At 44.6% G+C, this 26256-nt stretch overlaps 1 protein-coding gene and 1 pseudogene across 3 annotated transcripts in view; both read left to right on the top strand.

Moving 5' to 3' along the window:
• The window catches only part of ACSL6 (acyl-CoA synthetase long chain family member 6), a 100756-nt gene that overhangs the window by 34391 nt on the left and 40109 nt on the right, over positions 1–26256 (top strand). For all 3 annotated transcript variants that reach the window (XM_056854349.1, XM_056854356.1, XM_056854364.1), the window contains exon 2: positions 18591–18811. In XM_056854349.1, the coding sequence (XP_056710327.1) occupies positions 18591–18811 (221 nt within the window). The remainder of the gene's footprint in view (positions 1–18590; positions 18812–26256) is intronic.
• LOC130481648 (AN1-type zinc finger protein 6-like) lies at positions 5917–6617 on the top strand (annotated as a pseudogene).

The raw sequence follows: 26256 nt of genomic DNA, 5'->3' as shown, positions 1-26256 counted from the left end.
CCTAGCTTCTCCCCCCCCCCACCAGGAGATCTACGCCCGGTATGGCCCCCAAACGATGTTCTAAATATGCAAATGGCCCTTGGCAGAAAAAAGGTTCCCCACCCCTGGTTTAAAGTAACAAAACTCTTAGATTGTACTAATTTTGAGTCATAGGGGGGAAAAACCGAATGAGCAACAATTTCCACATGATAATATACTGTCAAGCATACATTGTATGAACACAAATTCCACAAGTTAATGTATTTCACTATGCTTTAAAATTGTGTGTGTTTCAAGCAGCCAAAAGATGGAACTATGGTAAATTGGGATTGACCTATAATTTAATATTCTGTCTGGATACAGGGAAAAAGTCTTGAGAATGACCTTTGTACACTTACTGTGTATGTGCTGTTTGGTAGAAAAGCCTAATGTATATTTGCAGAAATCAGATATAAAGCATGTGGGGATATTCTTTTTTTTTTTTTTTTTTAAACCTTCTGGATAAATATAGCAGGGCTTCCTTGCTTTTTAATATTGGAAACCTTTATTGGTGGCTGTGATGTTAAGATTTGAATGTGCACCTTTTATGCTTACCGTAATTCAACTCAGCATTAAGCAAGTTAGTTCCTTTTAAATAACAGGAATATCACCAAGTAAAATAATGAAAGAATGCTATACCCTCCCCCATGTATGATACAAATCTATTATCAGTACAGACAAAATTACTGGCAGGTATAATTGTCACATCTGTTGGCATGAGAGTTCTGCTTACGTAGAACCTTTATTGACAGAATGGAAGCGTACCCTGTAAAAGGTAATGCCAAGGATGTACTGTCAGGAAAAAAAGTATTATTTACCCCAGATAGTCAAATCATAGATTCTGGCTGAGATTCCAGCTTGCATTTCTGTGTGAAAAGTGGCCCTGTAGATCTTGAAAAGTTGCATTCGATTTCATGGGGCAATTGTGTCTATATATCCATCAATCAGTTTATCTGATTCTCATTTGTGGACACTTAAATTGGGAGAATGGGGCCATTGACAGACAAGACAGGTCCTTCTACAAATCTGAGAAAAGCCCCAGGTTTTCAGAAAAGTCTGAAATCTAAAAAAAAAAATTTTTATAAAAGGAGGGTTGACCCTCAGAATAGTAAAAGGAGCACATGTAGCTTGAAGAAATAGATGCCCTCAGTAGCTGTTGCTAGGCAAACACAACAGCATTCAAGCATTGGTTTCTGTCAAAAAAAAAGGCAGGAGGATGGGGAGTAGTCCTTTCTGAAGCTGTTTTGTCCTTAGAGGGAAGGCTCATTGAAGCCAGGCTGGCCACAGCCACCAAGCGACTTGATAACATGCTACTTTGTATGACTCACTGTGTTCAACAGCAGCCATCCTATGAAAGCCAGGGTAGTGGTTAGAGTTTCAGATGAGGTTCTGGAATTACTGGGTGACCTTGGGTCAATAACACATTCCCAGCATAGCCTACTTCGCAGGGTTTTTGTTAGGATGACACACAGAGAAGGTAACAATGTACAGTAAGCTGCTGTAGGTAAATGAAGTAAAAATATAGCTAAAGATGGGGGCGGCAGATAAAATGTGGGTAGGTTGGTGGGTGGGGAGGAGAGAAGGAAGCAGGGAATGGGGGTATGGGGAAGTTGAGGTATGGGGGCTTCCAGGAGGAGGGAAAGAGGAAATAGAGTGGAGAGGGAATGCAGGAGAAAGCAAGGTGCTCCCCACAAGTCCTTGCTGGTTCCCCACTGCATGACTGAGGCTAGCCCAGTGGCAAGCAGTGCATAAGGGGACCTGGTGGCCAGCACCGTGCAGCTGGGCCCAGTCCAGCACTTTGTGACTGGGCTATAGTATTCACAGGTAGAGGCTGCCAGGGAGAGGGGAGGAGGGAAAGCTGAAGACGGAGGTTGGTGGATAGGAAGGAGAGAAGGAAGCATGAGAAAGGGAGAGGCAGTGGGGACTTTTGGGGAAGAGAAATAGCGGGGAAGGGGGAATGAGATGTCCCCTGCAAGCCCTCCCTCCCCACTGCTTGTGTTACCCTATTATCTTCTTTTTGATGAAAGGTACTGATTGGCAGCTATATTTCAATTCAGTGTGAATTAACTGTCTACATTTACGTATAGCCAGCATCTAAAGCAAATTTCATTTCTCTGCTTCATCCATCAGCTGTTCTACCTTGAATTAGAGAATTCTTTTGATACTTTAATTGTGGGCTTTGTCCAAAACAGGGCTGCCTAAGTACATCATTATTGTCATGCCACCTTTGGATACAAAATCAAGATTAACCTTTACTTTTGCTGGCCAGATAACTGTGAATTACTGAAATGAAGAAATCAAATTGAATTGGATACAATGAATGTGACCTTAAAACTATTTAGAAACATTAGTTTTTTAAAGATTGGCAGAGGAGTAGTATTTGAAGTGGTCTATGAGGAGCCAGAAGTGCTCGATTGCATAACCAGGTTTCCCTAAGCTGTCAAGGGGTCAGTCATCTTCTGCCTTTCCATGCAGTCCTGCAAGAGGGGGGGAATGCTAATAGGAGCTGGCGTGACTCCTACACTGGCATCCATGCCAGTTGCGCCGTGCAAACTGGCATGGATGCCGGCAGAGAGTGACTTACTCCAGCCCCCCCCCCAGACCGCGGTGGCAGTGCAGCTCTTGGGCACCGGTGTGGCCTCACACTGGCATCCTGGGAAGTGTTCCTGGGGGCAGAGCTGCCTTTAGGCAGCTTCCTAACCCCTTTTGCCTTGGGAATGTCCCTCCATGCTGCAGTGTGGTTTCGCTAGCAAAATAGCTGGCATAACCTCATTAAAGACTATGGGCCATTTCCCCCCCCCAACTTTTTAATTTTACGTGTGTTTATTTTTCTTTTTTCTAGCCAGGAAGCCTCTGTGGAGGCAGCAAGGCTGTGCTACTCCCAACTGCTGCCTAACTACCCCCCTTCAGGAATGGGCTTCCCATCTGATTGTGTATACAGCTAAAGTTGTTTTCTGTATGGATTACTTGACAACAATACATGTTTTAGTACATCATATCAAAATTTTATTAGTTTCTGCATTTATTCAGACAAACTATCCTCGGTTGATTTCCTTACCCAACCACCAGTTTGAAGCAGTGATTGTACAGCATTTCTACCTGCCTGGGAAAATCGGAACTATTTAGTGGTATCACTATTTTACCTTACCTGGGGAATTTGGTAATTTCTCCTCTTGCCTTCATGGAACAGCATCACACCAGACTAGTTTTAAAGAGTGTTTGATAGCAAACTGTTCTTGCAGCTGCAAATACCACATCCAAGTAATATTGTACCCAAAATCATAAGGTACAAACATTCCTGAATTGGGATGAGACTCCTTCAGAAATTGTAACTGTGAAATGAAAAATGGGATTCTATGGGGCTCATCACTGTGGCTACTACTAACCAATGTATCCTCTGATGCAATGTTTACATTAAATTGTGAATGGCTGTTTTTACTTTCAAGGATCTAAAAATGTTTCAGAGAAATGAACAGTTAAGCTCATTACTGCCAAGGAGAGGAAAGAGAAGTGCTTAACCAGTGTACTGTAATACATATAATAGTTTCAGTCAGGAAGAGCTAATAGATTGTCTGCCTGCCCATCAATTCTATTTTTGAAATTAATCTCCTTAAGGTGCCTATTAACAGTAGCACCTGTGTGTTTCTTGTCATCAAATAGAAGAGGAAGTAGAAAGCAATTGTTTAAACTGTAATTTAGGAAACAGGGTGAAGCTCATTGCTAAGTAATTATTGGTTACAGGTGGTGAGGTAAAAAATAGAACATAAGTTCATCTTGATGTTGTACAATGCCCTATGGTATGGATTCTAGCTGATAACACCATGCCAATTTGAAAGAAACCCTTCTGTGTGCCATATTGATCTGTGTTTTACAATGCGTCATCCATCAAAAGGTACTGAGTATTCCATTTCGTGTTCACACAGACTTTGTGTCTGCATTAATATTGAATCTGGATTATAGGAATGTGCTGAATGCAATAAAAGAATCTCACTCATACCCACGCTTTTATATCGCCCATTCCTTTAACACTGTCAGAGCAACGCCCTGTAATGTGGAAGTACATCACCAGGAATACGTCTTGATAAGTTCAAAACAAATATTTTTGGTGTCCTGAGATGTGAGTGGTATACTTGTTGAATCTTCTTTATATTTTATATTTGAATTCTGATACTCGGAGAGAAAATTCACAAGGCTGGTGTCAGTTAAAAAGGGAGCAGTGTGTATATCAGGGTGCCCAGTGTGGCACTTGTGGGTACCAGGACACTCACCAACACCTTTCCTGGTGCTCACCAAGTATTTTTAAAAACCAGATAGGGCCAGGTTGGCTTTTGCCCAGCAGGGCTTCTGCTTGGCCATTGGCGATATTATTTGCTTTGCAGATATTTAAAAAGTTGCTTCAACAACAGCTGCTACCACAGCACAAAGATCTTCACTGAGTTACTCAGCGTGCATGCAAGGAAATGTTTTTACACAATATGTTTATTTTAAAAGGCATCCTGTTAAACAGACTTCTTCCTAAAGTGTTAAAGAGTTGCTATTAGAGTTATGCATAATCTTGCTCCCTGACATTTTGTGGTTGGCTCTGCCTGCTGAGACAGTCATTTTGTGGTTGTGCCCACCACCGTGTATTAGAATTCCAAAGGTGCCCACAGGATCAAAAGGTTGGGCACCCCAGTATATAATGTCTAGTTTTTCTTTGTAAACACTTTCATGTAGCGACTGGGAGAAGATTGGGTCCCCACTTGCAAATATTTGAAAAACAAAAGCTGAAAATTAGATTATGTATTAAATGTGTGTGTTAGCCTGTCCTTCCCCCAGGGAACTTAGGGAAACATAAATGGTTCTCCCTATCCCCTCCCCCTTTTTCCACAAAAACCCCATGAGGTAGGCTCTGCTGAGAGGTTTGAATCTGAGCCTCCCTGGTTCCTAGTCTAGCTTTCTAACTACTACGTGGTTCTTGGCAGCCACTGTACATGCATATCATCTTTTTCTGGGTATAAAATGCTGTACTATGTGTAATTTTGTTGCTCTAGATCTTTGATTCACAAACAAAGAACTGGGGGGTAGTCATGCTTAAAGTTTGTATGTTAAAGTGTGTCAATGCACAGGCCATGCAAATATCATTGTAGCCTAGTTCCTGGAAGATTTGGCCACCTCTCACTTGGTGGTAGTGGAAGTGCCGTCAAGTCGCAGTCGACTTATGGCAACCTCGTAGGGTTTTCAAGACGAGAGACAAACAGAGGTGGTTTGCCATTACCTGCGTCTGTGTAGCAACCCTGGTCTTCCTTGGTGGTCTCCCATCCAAATACTAACCAGGGCCAACCCTGCTTAGCTTCCAGGAGCTGACGAGATTGGTCTGGCCTGGGCCATCTAGGTGAGGGCACTTCTCACTTCTTTTGCTTTAATTCTAGGGTTCAGCTATTGACTGAGGGCAGAGTTCTATATTCCAGTGAATGGTGTGGATCAGAACTCCTGGGGTTGTACCATTTCAGTCTGCAGAGGGTTTGGGGATGCAGGATTGTCTGAATAGCCACCTGTTTCAAAACTGTCCCTGCCAGTGTAAAAACTAGCATCTCAGGAAAGGATTCAAGCCTAGTCTTCTCCCTCATTTGTTTGTTTTCTATATGTACATTGAGGATTACAAAAAAAACACATGGATGAGTATTCAAACATACAAGCCACTTTGTGCAGTTTGAATTCCACAAAATCTCTATCATGTGAATGATATGCATAAGTAAATTTGGCTGTGATGCAACTCTTTTGGAATGTATAGTGAATCCTTAAGTCACTGTGTATCATGGCTCCGTGCCTGGTGAGCCAGTCATGTATAGGTGATACACTATAAATATGATCATATTTTGAAAGAGAAGCGACGGGCCATGGAAGGACCCCCCCACCGGGTGGTGCCAGAAAAGGAAAATGGCTCAAGAAACCAACCATAGCCAAGTGCCTATGCCTTGTTCCACTGGATATGGATTTTACGGCAACCCCCATACAAACGGCATGTGTTCGGTATGCTACAAAGAACATCTTCAACGGCAGAACGGTAGTAATGGTAGAATGAGCCCCTCAGCCTCTTCTGTTAATAGTCTCCCTGAGTCTCTACCCATTCAGTGCACTGAAGGCAACGTCCAGGAAGCCCCATCAACACTAGACTCTTCGCCCGTACCGCCTATGCAACCAAGCCCTGTGTCAAGCCCTTCCTCGCTCTTAGCAGAATCAGTAGCATCATCCAAAGTGGAAAGTACAGACCTAGTGGACAAAACAGTTCCGGAAAGAGAAGATGGGCAAGCTTCTGCCTCAGATAGTGCAGAGCCTTCCTCGGAAGAACAAGACAAGTCGCTCGACAAACCAAAACAGAAAAAATCTCGCTGCTTCATGTGCCGGAAGAAATTTGGTCTTAATGGGTTCGAATGCAGGTGCGGAAACGCTACTCAGACGTCCACTGTTGCTCTTATAATTACAAAGCTGACGCGGCTGAGAAAATCAGAAAAGAGAATCCTGTAGTTGTCGGTGAAAAGATTCAGAAGATTTGAACTGCTACTCTGGCTGGAATATTAAAATTTCTGACCACCTGCAGACGAAATTGACTTGAGCTTCTTTCCCCACTGCCCCACCCCTGCCCCGCTCCCCTTACTTATCAGGAACTTAGGGATGAGTATCTTGAATCATCCATGTCATCAAAATACATAGATAATTTTTTTCTCCTTTTTAGAACATGAACCAAACACTTATTTTATTGTAGTTTTCTTTTCTGGCAGGTGAGAACTTAAGGAGACGTTGACACCTGTGCTGTTCACCGCATGTGTCCATTATGGGCTGTTGAGTGAACACCGTTGCTATAAAAGTATTATCCTTTTAAAGACGGTTTTTTCCGCTTTAGTTGAGTGCAGAGGGTTTTTACAATGCAGACACAGAGCTATATTGGCAAAGGGTCAGGGCTCCCCCCCATCCCCCCCCCAGTACAGGGCACGCATGCATTTTACCTGGCCATTAACTTCCTTTGTATATAGCTTTTTTCTTCTCTGTGGCACGGTTCCCCCCCCTTTTTATAACTCCCTCATACAGCACAAACTAGCAATCAGTAACTGAATGTATTTTAATCACTACGGCTGCTTGGGTTTTTTGTTTTGTTTTCCATTAACAAAGGTTTATACATAACGTTAGCATAGTAGCTTGTTTGCACCCACAACCTATTTATGTATGAATCAATTGTAACGAGAGTGTATGTGTGCACGTGCATATGCTGAGATTCTCGAGTTTGTGTGGGGTTTCTTTCCTTTTCAAAGGTAAACTTCTAAGGGGGTCTTTCTCCTCCTGAGTGTGTGCATTTGTGTGTGTGTGTGTGTGTGTGTGTGTATTCAGGAGTTCTTCTGCACCTCATTGCTGAATGCAGGTTTCCTTGGGGTTTATGTTATTGGGTCTTTATGTACACCAATATGAAGAATGATCTGAAGTTTTAACTGTATTGTATTTACGTTCATCCACGTCTTTAACTTTGATTAAATAATTTTTTTAAAAAAATATGATCATGTTTACATCATACTACTACCACCAGTTATTTAAATGTTTTGCAGGGGCATGTGAAATGCCAGAGTCTATGTTGTAGCACTACTGTCAGTCCCCCGTGAACAGAACTATTGTGATTGGCAATTTCCAGTGGGCTTCAAGAAACTACTTTGCCACACAGTTGTTGTTTGAATGGGCCTACATAATTGGCTTTAGAAAACACTGATTAGACTTCCTTATCTTTAAAAGGTGCACATTTTCCTGCTTTTTCTATTTTCGTTTTTAAGAGGGCATTCCTGAGAATTGTGTCCGATTGGGCTTAGGAAGCGGCGTGACATGTTCCATGTTAAGAGGCACTTACACTGGTGGTGAGGGCGGTTCCGTCAGTGCCCGGGCGCCGCAGAGTTGCGCCGCTCCTCCACCAGCGCAGTATCCCCATGGTGCAGATCACAGCGGAGACCTGCGGCGCCGGCGTGTGGGGGGGGTGTTCCCGGGGCAGGCTGGGGGGAGTAGTTGCCGTTAGGTGGCTTCCTGTTCCCTTTCACCCTGTAACGCCCGCACCGAGAACAGCGTTGCTGTGCCTGCTTTTTAGCAGGCGCAGCCTCGCTGTTCTCTATGGGCCGCAAAGGCCCCATTTAACAAAAAATAGCCACGAAAAGGCTTTTTTTTTTTTTTTTGCATAGGTGGAACGGTTTTAGGAGGCGGCACAAATGCGCCTTTTCCCCACTGTTCCCCTACGCCGATTCTCAGATATGTTTGTACTGTAGCTGCAGTTACAGAGAGCCAGTAGTGTTGTGATGTCAAACTAAGATACCGTATATACCCGTGTATAAACCGACCCGCGTATAAGCCAAGGTGCCTAATTTCTCCCCAAAAATGGGGAAAAATTAGGCACCCGCGTATAAGCCGAGGGTCGGCTTATAACCCCTCCCCCCCCGCAGGCTTACCTGGGCTCCCGGCAGCAAGCGGCGTGGGCCTGGCGGCGGCGGCGACACAACCGGGCGAGGGCCGGGGCAGCCTCCCTGCAGCCGCCCCAGGCCGCCCTCGGCCGCCAGCAGCGGCGGCGAGGGCGGGCGAGGGCCAGGGCAGCCGCCCCAGGCCGCCCTCGGCCGCCAGCAGCGGCGGCGAGGGCGGGCGAGGGCCGGGGCAGCCTCCCTGCAGCTGCAGGAGGCCGCCCCAGGCCGCTCTTGGCAGCAGGAAGCGGCGTGGGACCGGCGGCGGCGGCAGTAAGTTCCCTCTTCCCTCCTCCCTCCTCCCCCCTCCCTCCTCCCCCCTCCCCTCCCCTACCGTATTGACCCACGTATAAGCCGAGTTCGGCTTTTTCAGCCCTTTTTTGGGGCTGAAAAACTCGGCTTATACGCGAGTATATACGGTACCCACTCTGCCATGGAAGTTTGCTAGGTGACCTTAGGCCAATTACACTCTCTCAGCCTAACCTACCTCACAGGGATGTTGTGAGGCTATATGGAGGAGAGGAGAACTATTTAAGCTGCTTTGGATCCTGCCTTGCAGTTCTTTAGCTGTTAAAATGTATCTTCTTTGCAGTTCTTTAGCTAATTGATCACAAAGGACGTATGTGTAGCAATAGTCTCAAAATCCTTATGGTGACTATTCCAGGTTACATTAAACACTCAAACGGGGAAAAGAAATTGGAGTAATGTGATGGCAGCTTGATCTTAAAATTCAGCATTTTGAATTTCTAAAAATGGGTGATGATTTTGTGATTTAGAGCGCAATCCTGAAGGGGCCCCCAAATCGGCATAGGAGCTGGTGTGACTCCATGCTGGCTTGCCTATTTATCCCAGGATAAGGGGCATTTATGCCAGCACAGGGGGCAATCGTGCCAATCCTGGGACACCATGCCGCGGTGTGGGGCTCCACCGCCAACGCTGTCTCCTGGCAGTATTCCAATGGCGCAAGTCTCTATACCATCATTCTGGGAGGTGTTCCCAGGGCGTTCCAGGGAGTGGAGCTGCCTGTAAGTAGCATCCTAACCCCTTTGGCCCCGGGAACGCCCCCTCGAGTTGCAGCATTGCTACGCCACTTTTTTGGGTGGCGTAGTCTTGCTCTTTTCTATGGGGACATTTTCCCCATGCCATGCATCAACCACCCCCCTTCAGGAATGGGCTGCCCAGCATATGGCTGTGACCCTCTGTAAAATAAATCTGTTGATTTTGCACATCAATTCTGAAATCAAGGTGAATATTGATACTGAAGAATTATTGGGATAGGATAAAAAAGCTTAACCTCTCTGTGTTAAATAATTGCATTTACTCTTATTGGTGGCTGGTAATACTTTGTTAAGATGCATTTAGCTGCTAATGCAGGTACATTTAGTTCATACATAAAATATATGATCTGTGGTGAGACTCCTGACATTAGTAAATAGATGAATATTAATTCCATTAACAATTTAGTTGGCTGCAGTTATAATGCATTTGAACTAGAGAAATGACTGAAAAACTGCTCTAGCAAGTATACTTAAAATTGCATCTGATATTAATTAGTGTTTGACTTGTGTAATCCAAAGTTTCAACACATGACAAAACATTATAAGTTCTTTTGTTACATTATTTTCAATCTTATTGGAAGGCATGCTTTATTAAATATAGAGCATCCTGAAATATCCAACTGTTTTATTATGCTGATACACATCCCTTTTATGCACAATGCCGACTCCTGGGTCCTTCCAGGTTCTAGAATGTTCTGGGGCAGAGGGGGAATTTTAGGATCCCAAAACAAATTCCTTTGAGGCTGCTGTGGGAGCTTAAAACAAGAAGCTCATAACAAGCTGTGGGAGCTTGGAACAAGAAGTCAACAAGGCTGCCACTCATCACCTTCTCCCATCCTTGGGGCAGAACCTGGCACCATGGTTTATCACAGAGATGGGCAACCTGAAGAGGGCCAGGAGATGTATAGAGAGATACTGGGAGAAAAATCGTGCTGCCTCCGACAAAACATGCTATAGAACTTTTCCACTATTTTAAGAAACATCCTACAGAATAAAGATGTGGCCAGTGATTGCTCAGTCTCTAATCTGCCCTTTCTAGCCAAGGTGATCGGGAGACCAGTGGCAGGCCAACTCCAGATCTTCTTGGATAACTCATCTGCTCTGGACCCTTTTCGATCTGATTTCAGGCTAGGCTATATGATGGAGACAGCACTGGTGGCCTTAGCTGACTATCTCCATCTGAGTCTAGACAAAGGACATGCCTCCTTGTTGTTCCTACTGGATTTATCTGCAGCCTTTGACACAGTGGATCATGCCATTTTGTTGAGATGTTTAGAGGGAAAAGTGGGTATCAGAGAATGTGCTTTGATTTGAATCATTCCTTATGGACCAGACTAGGGGTCGGCAAACCGCGGCTCCCGAGCCGCGTGCGGCTCTTTGGCCCCTTGAGTGCGGCTCTGCCATACCAGGAGAGGAAGAAAGCAGAAAGCGTCCTAGTACTGCACGTGCGCACACGAGATGGCGACGGAGATTGGTAGCGAGAGCCTCCTTGGGTCTGAGCTGACATTTGCAAAGTGCCCTTTTTGGCTGAGGGTGGGGGAGATGCTGGGGTCGAAGCTGGGTTATGAACCACGGGGAGCGGGAGGACAGAGCTCTTTCTGAGTGGTGGTGGGGGGGTCATTTTTCAAAGCCTGGGGGACTGATGAGAGACGCCGTCCTTGGGACCGGCGGGTTCTCCTCGGAGGAGGGCGAACGGGGCCGCAGACGTCGGGTGCCCCTCTCAGCTCGGCGTGGCACTGGCAGAGGCGTTGAACTGAAGCCCCCCCCCGGGATCCGCAATCGGGCCCTGGTTTCCTCACGTGCAAGGCAGGCGACACGGGGAGGCGTCGTCGGTTCTCCAGCCCCTGGGGCGCTGCAGCTGTCCGAGCCGGGCGCAAAGGTCCGCGCCAGCAGCCACCGCCCTGCCCGCTTCGCCAGCCGCACCTCCTCTCCCCTTCCCTCTGGCGTCCGGATCTGAGAGATGCAGCCGATCACCTGCTCCAGGCCGGCCCAGCCCTTCGCCTTCCTCCCCGGCGAGCTCCCCCCCCCGCCCCGGGCCTTTGCAAGACAGAGAGACACGGCGTCTGTGAGCCCTGCAGCCGGACGGGCTCCCGAGCTGTGGCCTGGCGTCTCCTGGGAACTGGGCGCGCTCCCTCGGCGGCCCCAATGGGAGCTCTCCAGGCGCCTGCAAAAAGTATGGCCTGGCAGCCAAATCAATAAACATGCATATATATCCTGCTTGTGGGCTTCTTAGAGGCACCTGCTTGGCCACTGTGTGAACAGGCGGCTGGGCTTGATGGGCCTTGGATGCACGGGAGGTTTGGCCTTGGCTCTGCCACTCTCCAGATGCACATTTCCCTCATCCCAATTCTCAAAACTGCACTGGGGCTTCTTTTTGAGATTTGAGAATTCCGGGGGGGGGGGCATCTGGAGAGTGACAAATCCCATGGCAAAACCTCCCGTGTATCAATGGCCTTGGTCTGATTTCCACTACACCTTTCTTGGGTTCTTATATATATATTTTAAAATGTCTGCTCCCCCTGCCTTCAAGGTGACCCCTTGAGACCAGGGGAAAGGGAAGGGAGGCGCGCCGGAGGGACGCTTCCAAGAGGAAGTGTCCAGGACAGCTTTTATGTTCCTTCCGCTGCCACTGCCCAATGGCGTTGACCTTGCATAGGGGGCAAGATGCAGGAGAATCTCCTCAGAAAACACAAAAGTCTGGGGGGGGGAAGTGGTGTGGCGGACACCGCGCTTCGAGGTGGGGAAGGCTGCGCTATAGGCAGCGGCACCCATGAGGTGAGGTGGTCGGGCCTGTGCAGGCTGAGTCCAGAAATTGCCTCCTGATTTGCGGTGGGGTGTGTGGCGGCTCTGGTTGTGGGCCTTGGAAGAGGGTCCGACACCCCCTTTCTGTATTGCGGGTGGGGGTGAAGTACGGGTGGACGTTGATTATCAAGAGTAAATTGAGAAGTCGTCTTATTGATGAGAACCTGGAATCGTGCCTAAAATTAAAAACAACAACATACAAACCTGACTTACCCAAACTTTCCAAGGAGATGCAAGGCCATTGTTCACATTAAGTGTTTGTCAGTCATTGTCATGATTTAATTTTATGGATACATTACTTACAATTTAATTTTTATCAATAAATAAGATCATTATTAAGTATGATATCAAGTTTTATTCAGTGTACCTATAGTTTAATTAAGACTTAAAACTTTAATTAAAGTTTATTAAGTTAATAAACAGTGTACCTACCTATACAGTTTAAGTTTAAGAAATTTGGCTCTCAAAAGAAATCTCAATCGTTGTACTGTTGATATTTGGCTCTGTTGACTAAAGAGTTTGCCAACCAGTGGACCAGACTGATAGAGATGTGGTTTGAGACCAATTGTCAACAGTGTGGATTTGTCCTGTGGGGTTCCTCAGCACAGTCCTATACCCCATGTTGTTCATTCTCTGTGTAAAACCATTAGGAAAAATGATATGTAGTTTCAGAATTGGGTATCATTAATATGGTGATGATACCTAGCTCTATATCACTCTGTCCAGATGCAGTAGAGGTTTTGAGCCACTGCCTGACTGCTGTGATTAAATGGCTGAGAACAAATAAGTTGACACTGAACCCTGACAAAATGGGGCAATGTTGATTGGGAAGGCTGAGGTCTTAAAGGACACTGTGCTTCTCATCTTTGATGGGTTCAGGTGACCCTTACTGACTTTGGGTTATGCTGAACCTATGGGTTATACTGGATCCAGCCTTACTACTAGAGAAACATGTTAATGTAGCTGCAATAAATGCTTTCTTCCAACTACAATTAGCCTGGGAGATGCCCCCCCCCTGGCTTGACTCAGCTGATCTCGCCACCTGGATGCATGCCACTGTTAACACTAAGATGAGACTATCGTAATGCATTCTATAAGGGCCTGCCACTGAAGTCAGCTTGGAGATTGCAGTTGGTGCAGAATGCTGCAGCTTGGTTATTATGAGGAGCTTAGCCAGAGCATGCATAGGACACCCATTCTGCAGTCACACACAATCAGTTACTGAGTTCAACTCAAGGTATTGGATCTATCGCATACAAAGCCCTTCAAGACCTTTGGACCTACAGGACCACCTTTCCTGCTATGCTCTGCCACAACAGCTTTGCTCATCTGCATATAGGTCCTTTTGTGGGTACCACTCTGCAAACGGGCAAGAAAAACAGCTGTTGTAGCCCCCCACCTTGTAGAATGGCCTGCCTGAGGTGGTCAGGAAGGCTCCTGCACCTCTGCAAATTATGTGAAGCAGAATTGTTCAGGAGGACATTTTTATAAAGATATGTATTTAAACAAAATGGTTCAGAAAGGTTCTTTTATAGAAGGAACAGAACTGTGAATGATACCAGTGTATAGTATGTCTTATTTGTTTGCTGTATGTAGTAGTCTCGTTGCTTTGTCTTTATGCTTATGTAATACAATTTTCTGCATCATTTAACTTACCATGTATAATACTTTATGCTTTGTTACAGACTGCTGTAACCCTAGTCCTATTACATTGCTCATTAGATGTCTCATCTTATTGATTATGTTGACTAATACTGTGTAATCTGCCTTGACTTTCAGTGAGAAAGTAAATGAAGTGAGAAAGTACATAAACTAAATAGGTAATAAAATATGACGACTCATCAAAGATGAGCAGTCTGGCTGCAAAACGGACTTTTCAGAAAAGTCAGATTTTGTGGCTGGTGGGTTATATTTGGGTCACAACTTGTGGTGGCTTGATCATAAGAAAATGAGCCCAAGTACCAGTAAATTAGGGTTGTATTTTCCCAGTACTGAATTGCATGCCTGAACTAGCAAAATCCAAACTACCTGGTAAACCGTGATGATTAAAACTTTGAACAGGTTTCGCAGAATTATTATTTTTTGTTTTCAAACGAACTTCGTACCATCACATTTGAAATAGGTATCTGGAAAGTGTGACGACAGGCTGAATCCCGATCAGTGTTTCTCAAAAACATCACTGTGGGTGCCTCTGAATACAAGGGGATGCTGCCATGGGAACAGGGTGTTACTTAGCAAGCATCTATTTGGTCAGCAAAACAGAGAAAGGTTTTGAATATAGAAGAGAGTTACACACAGAGAGTGCATGGCTTCTTGTAGGGGCTGCAAACCAGGGAGGGGAGGACGGTGTCACGAAGAGTAGTAGGGAAGTATCTTTGCATTAGGAGACACTGGTCAGAAGTAAGAGAAAGGGAGAATTGTTGCAGAAGGACAGAAGGGTAAGAAGCAGAGAGAGTCTGTGGACACCATAGACCCATGAAGACCAAAGTGGAAACGCATGGGTAGATGTGAGGCATCTACACAGGCAGAAGTGGAAATAGGAGGGTCATTGGAGAGGATGTGGTGGAAAGACTAGGAAACTTTGGACTTGTGGTGATGCTGGGATTTTTATGACACTGAGTAAAACCCAGGATGACTGTATAAAAGTATGAAACGTAGCTATTACCTTTCTTGACCTGCCAAACTGCTCAAGCATGGTGGATAAAAATCAATTTAAACCAGCTAAAGCAAACCAAGGTGGATAAAAATCAATTTTAATTTTTTTTAAAAAGCTGGATTTTTAAAAATTTAATTGGATTTTTAAAATAAAATGCTTTTTGAGGAAAAAATCTATCTAAAGATAGTTTAAATAGTTTTCTATTTAAGATACATCATAGTCCAAAGATTCATCAAGAAATAAGGATTCATTTTTAATTATGTAGCATGAGGCTATATATTGATAGAATCATAGAGTTGGAAGGGACCACCACGGTCATCAACCCCCTGCACAATGCAGGAAATTCACAACTACCCCACAAACCCCCAGTGACCCCTACTCCATGCCCAAAAGATGGCCAAGATGCCCTCCCTCTCGTGATCTGCCTAAGGTCATAGAATCAGCATTGCTGACAGATAGTCATCCAGCCTCTGCTTAAAAACCTCCAGGGAAGGAGAGCTTACCACCTCCTGAGGAAGCCTGTTCCACTGAGGAACTGCTCTAACTCTTAGAAAATTATTCCTAATGTCTAGATGGAAACTCTTTTGGTTAAATTTCAACCCATTTATTCTGGCCCAACCTTCAGGGCAACAGAAAACAACTTCTCTATGACAGCCCTTCCAGTACTTGAAGATGCTTATCCTATCACCTCTCAGTTGTCTTCTCTCCAGGCTAAACATACTGAGCTCCTTCAACTTTTCCTCATAGGACTTGGTCTCCAGACCCCTCACCTTCTTTGTTGCCCTCCTCTGGACACGTTCCAGCTTCTCTACATCCTTCTTGAACTGTGGTGCCCAAAACTAAACACAATACTCTAGGTGAGGTCTAACCAGAGCAGAGTAAACTGATACCATCATTTTGCATGATCTGGACACTATACTTCTGTTGCTACAGGCCAAAATCGCATTGGCCTTTTTAGCTACCGCATCACACAATACAATGTTTAATTTTTTTGGTAAATGAATTCTGTTAATCCATTCACAATGTCATGCTCTTCTAGAGGTTTCTGTAAGATTATTTTAGGCAGTTTTTCTATCTAGAAGATATTTTTACAAAGGGAGTTTTTCTATCTAGAAGATATCTTTGCAGTTCTCAAAACTGAATTTGTGTCTGCAGAGATAACATGCCTCTTCTTCACAGCAAAAATGTTATTTAATAAACATACAAAGTTGAGAAAAAGACCTTAATCCCATTGTTGCTTTGCAAATCTATGTGCACAGTACTGAGTTTCAAGAAGTGCTATGTTTAAGTGCTAAGTTTCAAGAAGTTCAATGAAAAGAAGGAAGTTTAGTGAATAGGAGTGGAATAGAGCTGCACAAGGAGCTAAGGATGAGGAGGTGGGGCAAGCAGTGAAAATGAAATCTTTTGAGCAGAATACTCCACAAGTCTTGGGATCTTTGGCTGAGATTTATCATTATGTATAGGAATGAAGGCAAAGGGCATGGAAAAACCCCTGGTTATACAAAACAGAACAGTCTTTCAGCTTAATAACACATAAACACGCAAACCTGCCTTATATTGAATCCAGACTGAGTCCATCAAGATCAATATTATCTACCGTATATACCCCTGTATAAGCCGACCCGCGTATAAGCCGAGGTGCCTAATTTCTCCCCAAAAATGGGGAAAAATTAGGCACCCGCGTATAAGCCGAGGGTCGGCTTATAACCCCTCCCCCCACCCCGCAGGCTTACCTTCAGGCCCGGCAAAGGTGGTGGTGGTGGTGGCGGGCCCCCCGCAGGAGGCTTCCCCCGGCCCTTCCTGGGCGGGGGGAGCTGGGCGGCCTTGCGGCGGCCGCAGAAGGTCTGCAGAAGGCTTCCCCCGGCCCTTCCAGGTATTCAGAGCTCTCCTTTGTCATGCTCTTATGTTGTTTTCATCTCTTCAGTTCAGTTATGTATATCTGAAAATGGAGCCTGTTCCTCAGTACTGAAGCATCTTTCATAGTAGCTGGATTTAAGTTTTTGCTTTTTCATCACAAGGCTGTGGCTTGTAGTGTAAAATGTTGTGAATCTTGGATGTGGTGGATCTGTTTGTGTTTCTTTTGACTACATTTTATTTTTGTGTCCTCTCAGTAATTTATTGTAGTGCTGCTATTCAGTCCAGTATAATTGTTGTAGTATAGGACAGAGCTTCTTAAGCTTTTTCCACTCACAACCCCTTTTCGCCTGAGAAATTTTTACGCAACCCCAGGCATATAGGTATACAAAATAAGTATACAAATCAAACATTTACTGATAATAAATCATAAAGAAATTTATTTTAAAACAATTCTTTTACTGTTGCCAAATTTTTCATGACCCCCACATTCAGTTACACAACCCCATATGTGGTCGCAATCCACAGTTTAAGAAGCTGTGGTATAGAAGATCCTGTCCCATATAGCTTGTTGGGTTTATGTTGGGTGTCCATCAGAAAGATGGAAGTGAATTACTTAGTTGCACTATTATTTTGCTTTTTACAGGGTGATTCTTCCCACAAATAAAGAAAACTATAAACATATCAGGTTGTTCTGCCTGTTGATGAAAAATAAAACCAGAGCTTTATTAAAAATGTGTTTGTTATAAATACATCAGGAGTATATAGATTGGAATTGGGAAGGAAGGTGGCATGATATAGCCCAATCTTGTCAGATCTCGGAAGCTAAGGAGGGTCAGTACTTGGAAGGGAGACCACCAATGAAGGCTCTGCAGAGGAAGGCAATGGCAAACCACCTCTGCTTCTCACTTGCCTTAAAAGTCTCTTTCTGGGGTCACCATAAATTGGCTACAACTTGACCACACTATACACATGCGCATATAGTTTGGAACCAAATAAACAAGCAGCATTAGCAGAATCTAGAACTTTCAAGTATCCTTAAGGATGTGCAAGGAAGTTGAAAGTGCTTTGGTTTTTAGCTCTGATCTAATTTTTTCAGTGGTTTTGCTTTCATAACTGAGCAATGAGATGTCATTTCGCAGAAGTAACGTCTGTTTTTATGGTGTATGTGCTGCCAGTTCAAATCCCATAATGGTCACTGGGTCTTAATGATATTTCAAATGGGAAAAGACCAAGTAAACAATGGAAACTTTTTTTCCCAGGGAGCAGCTGTTGAACAGCTTGGTAAGAGTCTGTTTTCAGCAGAAAAGCCATGTCAGCATCTAAGGCACAGAAACTTGAGATGGTCTATTGTTCCTTTTTACCACAGGGATTGGCATGGATGTAGCAAGTGTCCCACCCCATCCCTGGATATGTTGTAAAAGGGTGTTAGCGTCAAATAGTGAGTGCCTTTGTGCCTTTCCAATTCTTGTCAGTGGCAACTGTTTGTGGGGGCAAGGAACAAAGGAACAGTGAGTTGGAGCCATGACTATCATGGGACCATTTCATGGCAAAAGTAAAGGTTAGGTCAGCTCCTTGGCTTCTCATGAACTACCACTAATTTTACTTTGAGTTGCTCTTGGCATTTTTATTTGCACTAAAATGTACAACTACTAAAATGTATGACTGCTACATGAAGTCAAGTTTGCAGGTCACTGTAGTGATTCTAACAAATAACTTCGTCATTTCTCCATTCTGCAGAGGTCGCCATTTCAATTTTTGAAAAGATGCAAGCACACGAAATTCTAAAGAATCTGCGGCTTCCGGAATTTGATGACTTCAGCCAGTTTTTCCGAAATTTGCCTGCCACCACCTTGGTAGGCATTGGTGCCTTTGCAGCTGTTGTTGCATACTGGCTGGCTAGCCGGCCAAAAGCAGTGAAACCCCCATGTGACCTCCTGATGCAATCTAAAGACGTTGAGGTGAGACTAATGTTCTGTGCAAACAAAGTTAAATGCTATGATGAATGATGATGTTTATGTTGTGCTTTTTTCATTAGTAGATAACACGCCGCTTAATTCTATTATCTTTTATAAGATTCATTATCTTTTATAAGATTCAATCTAAAAACTATGACCGTGCAATTAATATACAACTGACTATACAATTGACCAATTGACTATAATAGTTACAATGATTTTTCTCTGGACCAGAACAGTTGGCTCTTTTTCAAAAGTGAAAATGGTTTTTGAAGAATTTCTGTGTAAAGGGGATCCTACTTTAATATCTAGACTCATGGTACTCCACAGACCATGAAGAGCCACATTGGCAATTCCAATCAACCAGAAGAGCCACATGACTACTGTATGCCCCCCCACAACTCTAGACACAGACAAATTACAATATATAACTATAATACAACCCTTTTTGATTACCAGAGTTTGTCTGAGCATGTAGAAACATAGAGCTGGAAGAGAGCTCAAGGGTCATCTAGTCCAACTCCCTGCACAATTCACGAAATTCCCAACTCCCTCCCAACTCTCCCAGTGACCCCTGCTTTATACCCACAGGAAGGTAAAAAATCTCCAAGATCCCTGGCCAATCTGGCCTGGAGGAAAATTGCTTCCTGACCCCAAAGTGGCAATCGGCATTACCCTGGGCATGTAAGAAAAGGCCACAAGAACCGAGCACTGACTCATCGCTTCCTGCCCTCCTGTTCATAATCTACCTAGGTTCACAGAATAAGCATTGCTGTCAGATGGCAATCTAGCCTCCACTTAAAGGCCTCCAAAGAAGGAGAGCCTGCCACCTCTCAAGGAAGCCTGTTCCACTGCAAAACCGTTCTGTCAGGAAGTTCTTCCTATTGTTTAGCCAAAAACTCTTTGGATTTAATTTCAATCCATTGGTTCTGGTCTGACCTTCTGGGGCAACAAAAAGCAACTCCACACCATCCTCTGTATGACAGCCTTTCAAATACTTCAAGATGCCTATCATATCACCCCTCAGTCGTCTCCTCTCCAGGCTAAACATACTGAGCTCCTTCAACTTTTCCTCATAGGACTTGGTCTCCAGACCCAGCACCATCTTCGTTGCCCTCCTCTGGACATGTTCCAGCATGTCACCATCCTTCTTAAACTGTGGTGCTCGAAACTGAACCCAAGTAAGGCAATACCATCACTTGGAGTGATCTGAACACTAAACTTCTGTTGATTCAGCCACAAATCACATTTGCCTTTGTTGCTACCACATCACGCTGCTGACTCATGTTCAGTGTATGGTCTAATAAGACCCCTAGATCCTTCTCACACATAGTACTGCCAAGACGAGTCTCCTTCATCTTGTAATTACGCATTGATTTTTCTTACCTAAATGCAGAACTTCACATTAACTTGAAATTCATTTTATTAGTTTTTTAGAGTGTGTTTTAAGGACGGATGAAAACTGGGGGAAATAGGTAGTAAATTGTGGAATTATAGTAGGGAGACAAGTAAGATTAATAAGTATCAGTTATGCTGTGTAATGTCAAAGTTTAGAACTTTGTTTAATCAGTAGTACGGTAGAGTGAAAGATGAAAAGGCCTATATGAGTTACATACAATTTAGAACAGCTTATTGCTAAGTAGAATTGATAGAATAAATTAATATTTTTGATTATTTACTGGCTTATTCATAATTGTTTACTGATTTCCTTGGAAGAAGTTTAAATCTGTATGTGTATGTAATGTTTGTATGTTATGTTTAAATTGTTAATAAAATATTTAAAAAGGAATTCATTTTATTAGTTTTAGCCCAGTTTTCCAGCCTGTCAAGATCATCCTGTATTTTGACTCTGTCTTCTATTGTATTTGCTACCCATCCCAATTTTGTGCCATATGCAAATTTAATGAGCATCCCCTCTACTCCTTCATCCAAATAATGCAGAGTTATCTGTCCCCATTACTGTTGAATCTTCTCCACTCCTTGTATACCTGGAATGATGGGAAGGGCTTGCAAGTATAAGTGATGACACAAAACAGTATGCAACCTTTCAAATTCTCCAGGAACTCTTTATTACATTGGAAGTTTTTAAAAATGCTGCCCTATATTATAAGTTCCATTCAAGTTTTACTCTAGTTCTGCAGCAGAATGGGCAGGTAGAACCTCTCTCCATGCTAAGTTTTCTACTGGCAAGGAGTTTTGTTTTATGGGTTAGCATTCAACATTGGTATTCCTCATTCTGCCATCCCATGCAGCCGCAAATGTTTGCCCAGCTGCCTACAGAAATTCGGATTCATTTTGGTCTATATAGGAATTCTAATTCTGTAAAGTAAAGTAGGTTTTCATGCAGTCACTTCTCATTTATTATCTTCCACAGGAAAAAATAACACCAGATATGTAGCGGTACAGTTACAATTGAAATGTTTAAAATATTTGTTTTATGAATATCATAAATGATGCAATGAAATTCTCTTGAGCCTGTACTTGTTTGTAACATACTTTGTGATCCTTGGAGATATATTTGTAAAAGAATAAGGGAGACTAATTATACTACTGAGATTCCTTTTTATGATGCTCAAAATCCCTTATTTAAAATCGTACTGTTTTAAATGTATGTACAAAAACTGTCCTATGGAAATGGTGTAGTTCCATCTAGGGCTGTCGATTCGGTTTGTCCCAAACCGAAAAACAGCTGAATTTTCCCCGATTTGGCGGTTTCTACTAAGGATAGAACCAAAGTCAAAAAAGGCAGGAAAACAACAAGCCGAACTCTGGGAGTTCAGGTGGACGCCGAATAAATTTGTACAAATTCGGCACCCCCGAAGGAGCATTCTCTTGCAGCCAATCGATGGCCAAGCTGGGTCTTCTTCTGGCCAATCAGTCGCGGGTGAGTGAGTGAGCCCGGAAGGGGTCCCCCCCCAAATCACCCACGGGAATAAAGCCACTTAAAGCACATTGGTGGCATTCCGCCGCTCCGGGGGGCATTTTTGGAGGTAGAGGTCCCAAACTTTCAGGGTAGCTTGAGGGCACCCTTCTTGCAAGAATCCCCATTTTGTAAAGATTGGGTCAGAGGGTCCCGAGATATGGGGCCCGGAAGAGGTCCCCCCCAAAATCGCCCACAGGAATAAAGCCACTTAAAGCACATTGGCGGCATTCCGCGGCTCCAGGGGGCATTTTTGGAGGTAGAGGTCCCAAACTTTCAGGGTAGCTTGAGGGGACCCTTCTTCCAAGAACCCCCAAGCTTTGTAAAGATTGGGTCAGAGGGTCCTGAGATATGGGGCCCGGAAGAGGTCCCCCCCAAAATCGCCCTCAGGAATAAAGCCACATAAGCACATTGGCGGCATTTTGCGGCTCCGGGGGGGCATTTTTGGAGGTAGAGGTCCCAAACTTTCAGGGTAGCTTGAGGGGACCCTTCTTGCAAGAACCCTCAAGTTTTGTAAAGATTGGGTTAGGGGGTCCTAAGATATGGGGTCCCCCATCTGCCCATTGGGATGAATGGGAGCAGGCGATCCTTAATGTGCATCTCTACAGAGTGGCAAATCCAAGGCAAAACCTCCCGTGCATAAATGGCCAGAGAGTCATGAGAGATCCTGAGCAGCAGCTGCTGCTTGCTGAAATCAGTATGGATTACTCCTCCTGACCCCCTGCTTCTGCTGGAAGAGAAGACATCCACAGTTTGACCCATTTTGTGGCTTTTATCTATAACTTTTTTCCTGTGTGTGGGGGAGAGCAGATTCTGTGTGTGTGTGTGAGGGGGGAAGCCAAAGTGGGGTGGGTTTGATTGTCTCTGTGTGGGACTGTGCTTTCTGCTGTTTTCATCAGTTGCCAACTTCGTCTGGAGTTAACTGTGGGTCAGTGAGTCTCTCTCTGGCTGGCTGCTATTGTTTCCAATGGGCTGTGCAGCCGCTTCTGTTGTTTCTAATGGGCTAGCCTGTCATTCATTTTAGTGCATCCCATGTCAGTCTCTCTCTGGCTGGGCTGGTCTTCTCCTTCGTTTGGAATTTACGTCTTCTGGTTGGGGGGGGAGGGCTGTTCTGCTGGGGTGGGGGCTTGATCTCCTCCTTGCCAGTGTGATTTGGGGGGGTTGCCTGTGCCAGGGGTGGGGCCTGATCTCCTCTTTGTGAGTGTGATTGTTGCTGTGGAAGAGTTGAATACAGCAGCATGAAATCTATCAATCCTGAAGATACGCAATTTGCACAGGTCGCACTTACGCTAGTAGCCTTATGAGATGCACTTTGGCTGTGTTGAAATGAAAAGATACGTTACCCATGCTAGTTATGCTGTTTACTTACACTTTGAGCGTTGTTGGATGCACTTTTGGTGTAGTTACATCGGCTCTTAGAAGCCACGGACTGGCTTCTACTGTGTGTGTGTGTGTGGGGGGGAAGCGAAAGTGGGAGGTGCTCTGTAGAGATGCACATTAAGGATCACCTGCTCCCATTCATCCCAATGGGCAGTTGGGGGGACCCCATATCTCGGGACCCCCTGACCCAATCTTTACAAAACTTGGGGGTTCTTGCAAGAAGAGTCTTGGCAGTTGGGCCGTACCATTACCCCGGCCCGGGGGTCTGGCCGCCTCGGCAGTTGGGAGAAGGCCGTTGTGGTTGCCTCGGCAGTTGGGCCGTACTATTACCCCAGCCCGGGGGTCTGGTTGCCTTGGCAGTTGGGCCGTACCATTACCCTGGCCTGGGGGTCTGACTGAAAGGCAAGCCAACAAAAAAAAATGTGCACCCTCCCCCCCACAGGGATCTTTCTCTCTCACACACAGACGCTCTTTCTTTCTCTACCCGGGCCGCGCAGCGGCCAGGCTCACACCCAGGACCCTCTGACCCAATCTTTACAAAACTTGGGGGTTCTTGCAAGAAGGGTCCCCTCAAGCTACCCTGAAAGTTTGGGACCTCTACTCCCAAAAATGCCTCCCCGGAGCCACGGAAAGCCGCGAATGTGCTTTAAATGGCTTTATTCGGCCGAATTTATTCCCGAACTCTGAATCTCATGCCGAATTGCACGGATCTGAATTGGGGGAGTTCGGACTTCGGCATTTCCCGAATTAAAATGGGCCAAATTTTGCCGAATCCTAATTTTACTGAATTTATTTTTTTCAACAGCCCTACTTCCATCGCTGAGGCTTTTAAGAGTTACTTAGTGTCATCCAAAGATATAATTTCCTGATGACCTAGTCTAAAAATTCTTGGGTGATTGAACTGATTATAGGTTAATGGGTCTATGAAGTGTTACTGAGTCAGGTGGAGTTTTTCATCAGGCATTTTGCATACAAGAAATGAAAGTGTGTATATTTATGTATAAAGTAGTTTCTAGCTGACTGCTGTTGCTGCTCTGATGTGTCATAATGTGACTTATCTTGTTTAGGCTGGTTAGCACAAAATCCAGTACCACCTTCAGTTGACTTTGAAAAGCCATGTAAAGCAAGTGTGGTTCAAAAAGTAGATATACAGACAATAGCTGCAAGGTAGCTTGATCCCATATAGTGTACTTGTAGTTTTGTCTCAGCTAACCATACATGCCTCAGTCATGCAAGGATGAAGAAGAGGATGAGCTTTGCTTAATAGCCTCTCACCTTTGGTAAGCCATTCTAAGCCTCTGCTGGGAGAAACCTGGAAAGAAAGATGCTGAAGCTGGGAGAGGCAGGCTAGGTCCTTCTTCCATACATACATACATACATTGAAAACATACAGTGCAGGAACAAATGGCTTGGTGGGTTCAGGCTATTCCTTATATAGGGACTGTCATTTTGAGAAAGACAGTGCGCTCAGCATCATTGGCTGCAGACCCCAGTCTTCTGTTTGTTTGGGGCAAGCTGAAAAAAGTACAGAAAGGGGCAACTGAAATGATCGTGGGGTTGGAGTGCCTGCCCTATGGAGCAAGGTTAAAGTATTTGGGATTGTTCCTTTAGGTAAAAGGATGCTGAGGTGTGACATAATTAAGCGTGGTAAAGTGGACAGATAGGAGCCCCGTGGCGCAGAGTGGTAAGCTGCAGTACTGCAGTCCAAGCTCTGCTCACAACCTGAGTTCAATCCTGATGGAAGTTGGTTTCAGATAGCCGGCTCAAGGTTGACTCAGCCTTTCATCCTTTCAAGGTCGGTAAAAAGAGTACCCAGCTTGCTGGGGGTAAAGGGGAGATGACTGGGGAAGGCACTGGCAAACCACTCGTAAACAAAGTCTGCCTAGTAAACGTTGGGATGTGATGTCACCCCATGGGTCAGGAATGACCCGGTGCTTGCATAGGGGACCATTACCTTTACCTTACCTAAAGTGGACAGAGATAAACTTTTCTCCTTCTTCCATAATCTGGTGAAATTTGTTGGAAGCAGATTCAAAACAGACAAAAGGAAATGCTACTTTGTACAATTAGTAGTTGACTTGTGGAACTCACTGCCATGAGGTGTAGTGATGGCCACTGTCTGGAGCTGCCAGGTTCCAAATGGGGGGCCTGGAGTTCTTCCAGAATTACAACTGATCTCCAGATTAGAGATCAGTTTTCCTGGAAGAAACGGCAGCTTCAGAGGATGTACTCTATGACATCACATCCATATGAGTACCCTCCACAGTCACCACCCCCGAATCTCCATGAATTTCCCAAGAATGCATCTCACTTTCAAATCTTGCCTCCCCTCCCCCAGTGTTTTCAGAAGTTGAAATGGTTTCCTGGTAAGGAGTTATTTACATAACTTTGAAACAACACATACATGTCCTTTCAGCTTCTCAAAAATGACACAGAGGTGGGGTGGGGTGGCAAGCCAATTTTCAAGCAGAAGAGGGTTCCCTCTGATCTTTAAAATGACGTTCCCTGGAGGGGGAAAAATTGGGTCAGAAGAACCCGACACTACTCACCTGAAAATGTAGTATATAGTTTGGCCTTTCGTTTTTTCCCATTCCATCAAACTAGTGTAGTATGTGCGTGGGGGCAGTCAGTCAGGAGTGAGAACCACATGAGAGTGTCCAATCAATTCACAGCCATGCTGTTGCAGAATTGAGCCCTGAGCCTGGGAAGGGTGGGATTTGGAGAGGGGAGGGATCTCATCAGGGTATAATGCCACAGAATCCACTCTCCAAAGCAGCCATTTTCTCCAGGGGAACTGATCTCTGTAGTCTGGAGATCAGTTGTAATTCCAGGAGAGGTGGGCAACCCTATTGAGCTACCTTTTTGTTTCTCTTATTGACTCGTTCTTCAAAAACTAATCCAGCTATGGAGTTGATTTTCAAAATTAACTCAAGAACCACAGACTTTGTCCCAAAAGTGGGGTTTGTTTTAACTTGGTGCTTAGACTATCAAGCTAATTTGTTCAGGGGAAGGAAATCCATGTTTAATACAATGAACTGCCCAATAATTATTTATTAAAATTTTAGTTGTGCCTTATAGGCATACTGATGAATTAAAATTTGTAGAGTAAAACTACAATAAAGAGAAGCATGAATCATAGCCATCTAAA

This window comes from Euleptes europaea, chromosome 1 (genome assembly GCF_029931775.1).
Source record: "Euleptes europaea isolate rEulEur1 chromosome 1, rEulEur1.hap1, whole genome shotgun sequence".
NCBI classification, from domain to species: domain Eukaryota; kingdom Metazoa; phylum Chordata; class Lepidosauria; order Squamata; family Sphaerodactylidae; genus Euleptes; species Euleptes europaea.
Note: the sequence above shows the minus strand (reverse complement) of the source record. Positions and strands in the feature narration are given on the sequence as shown.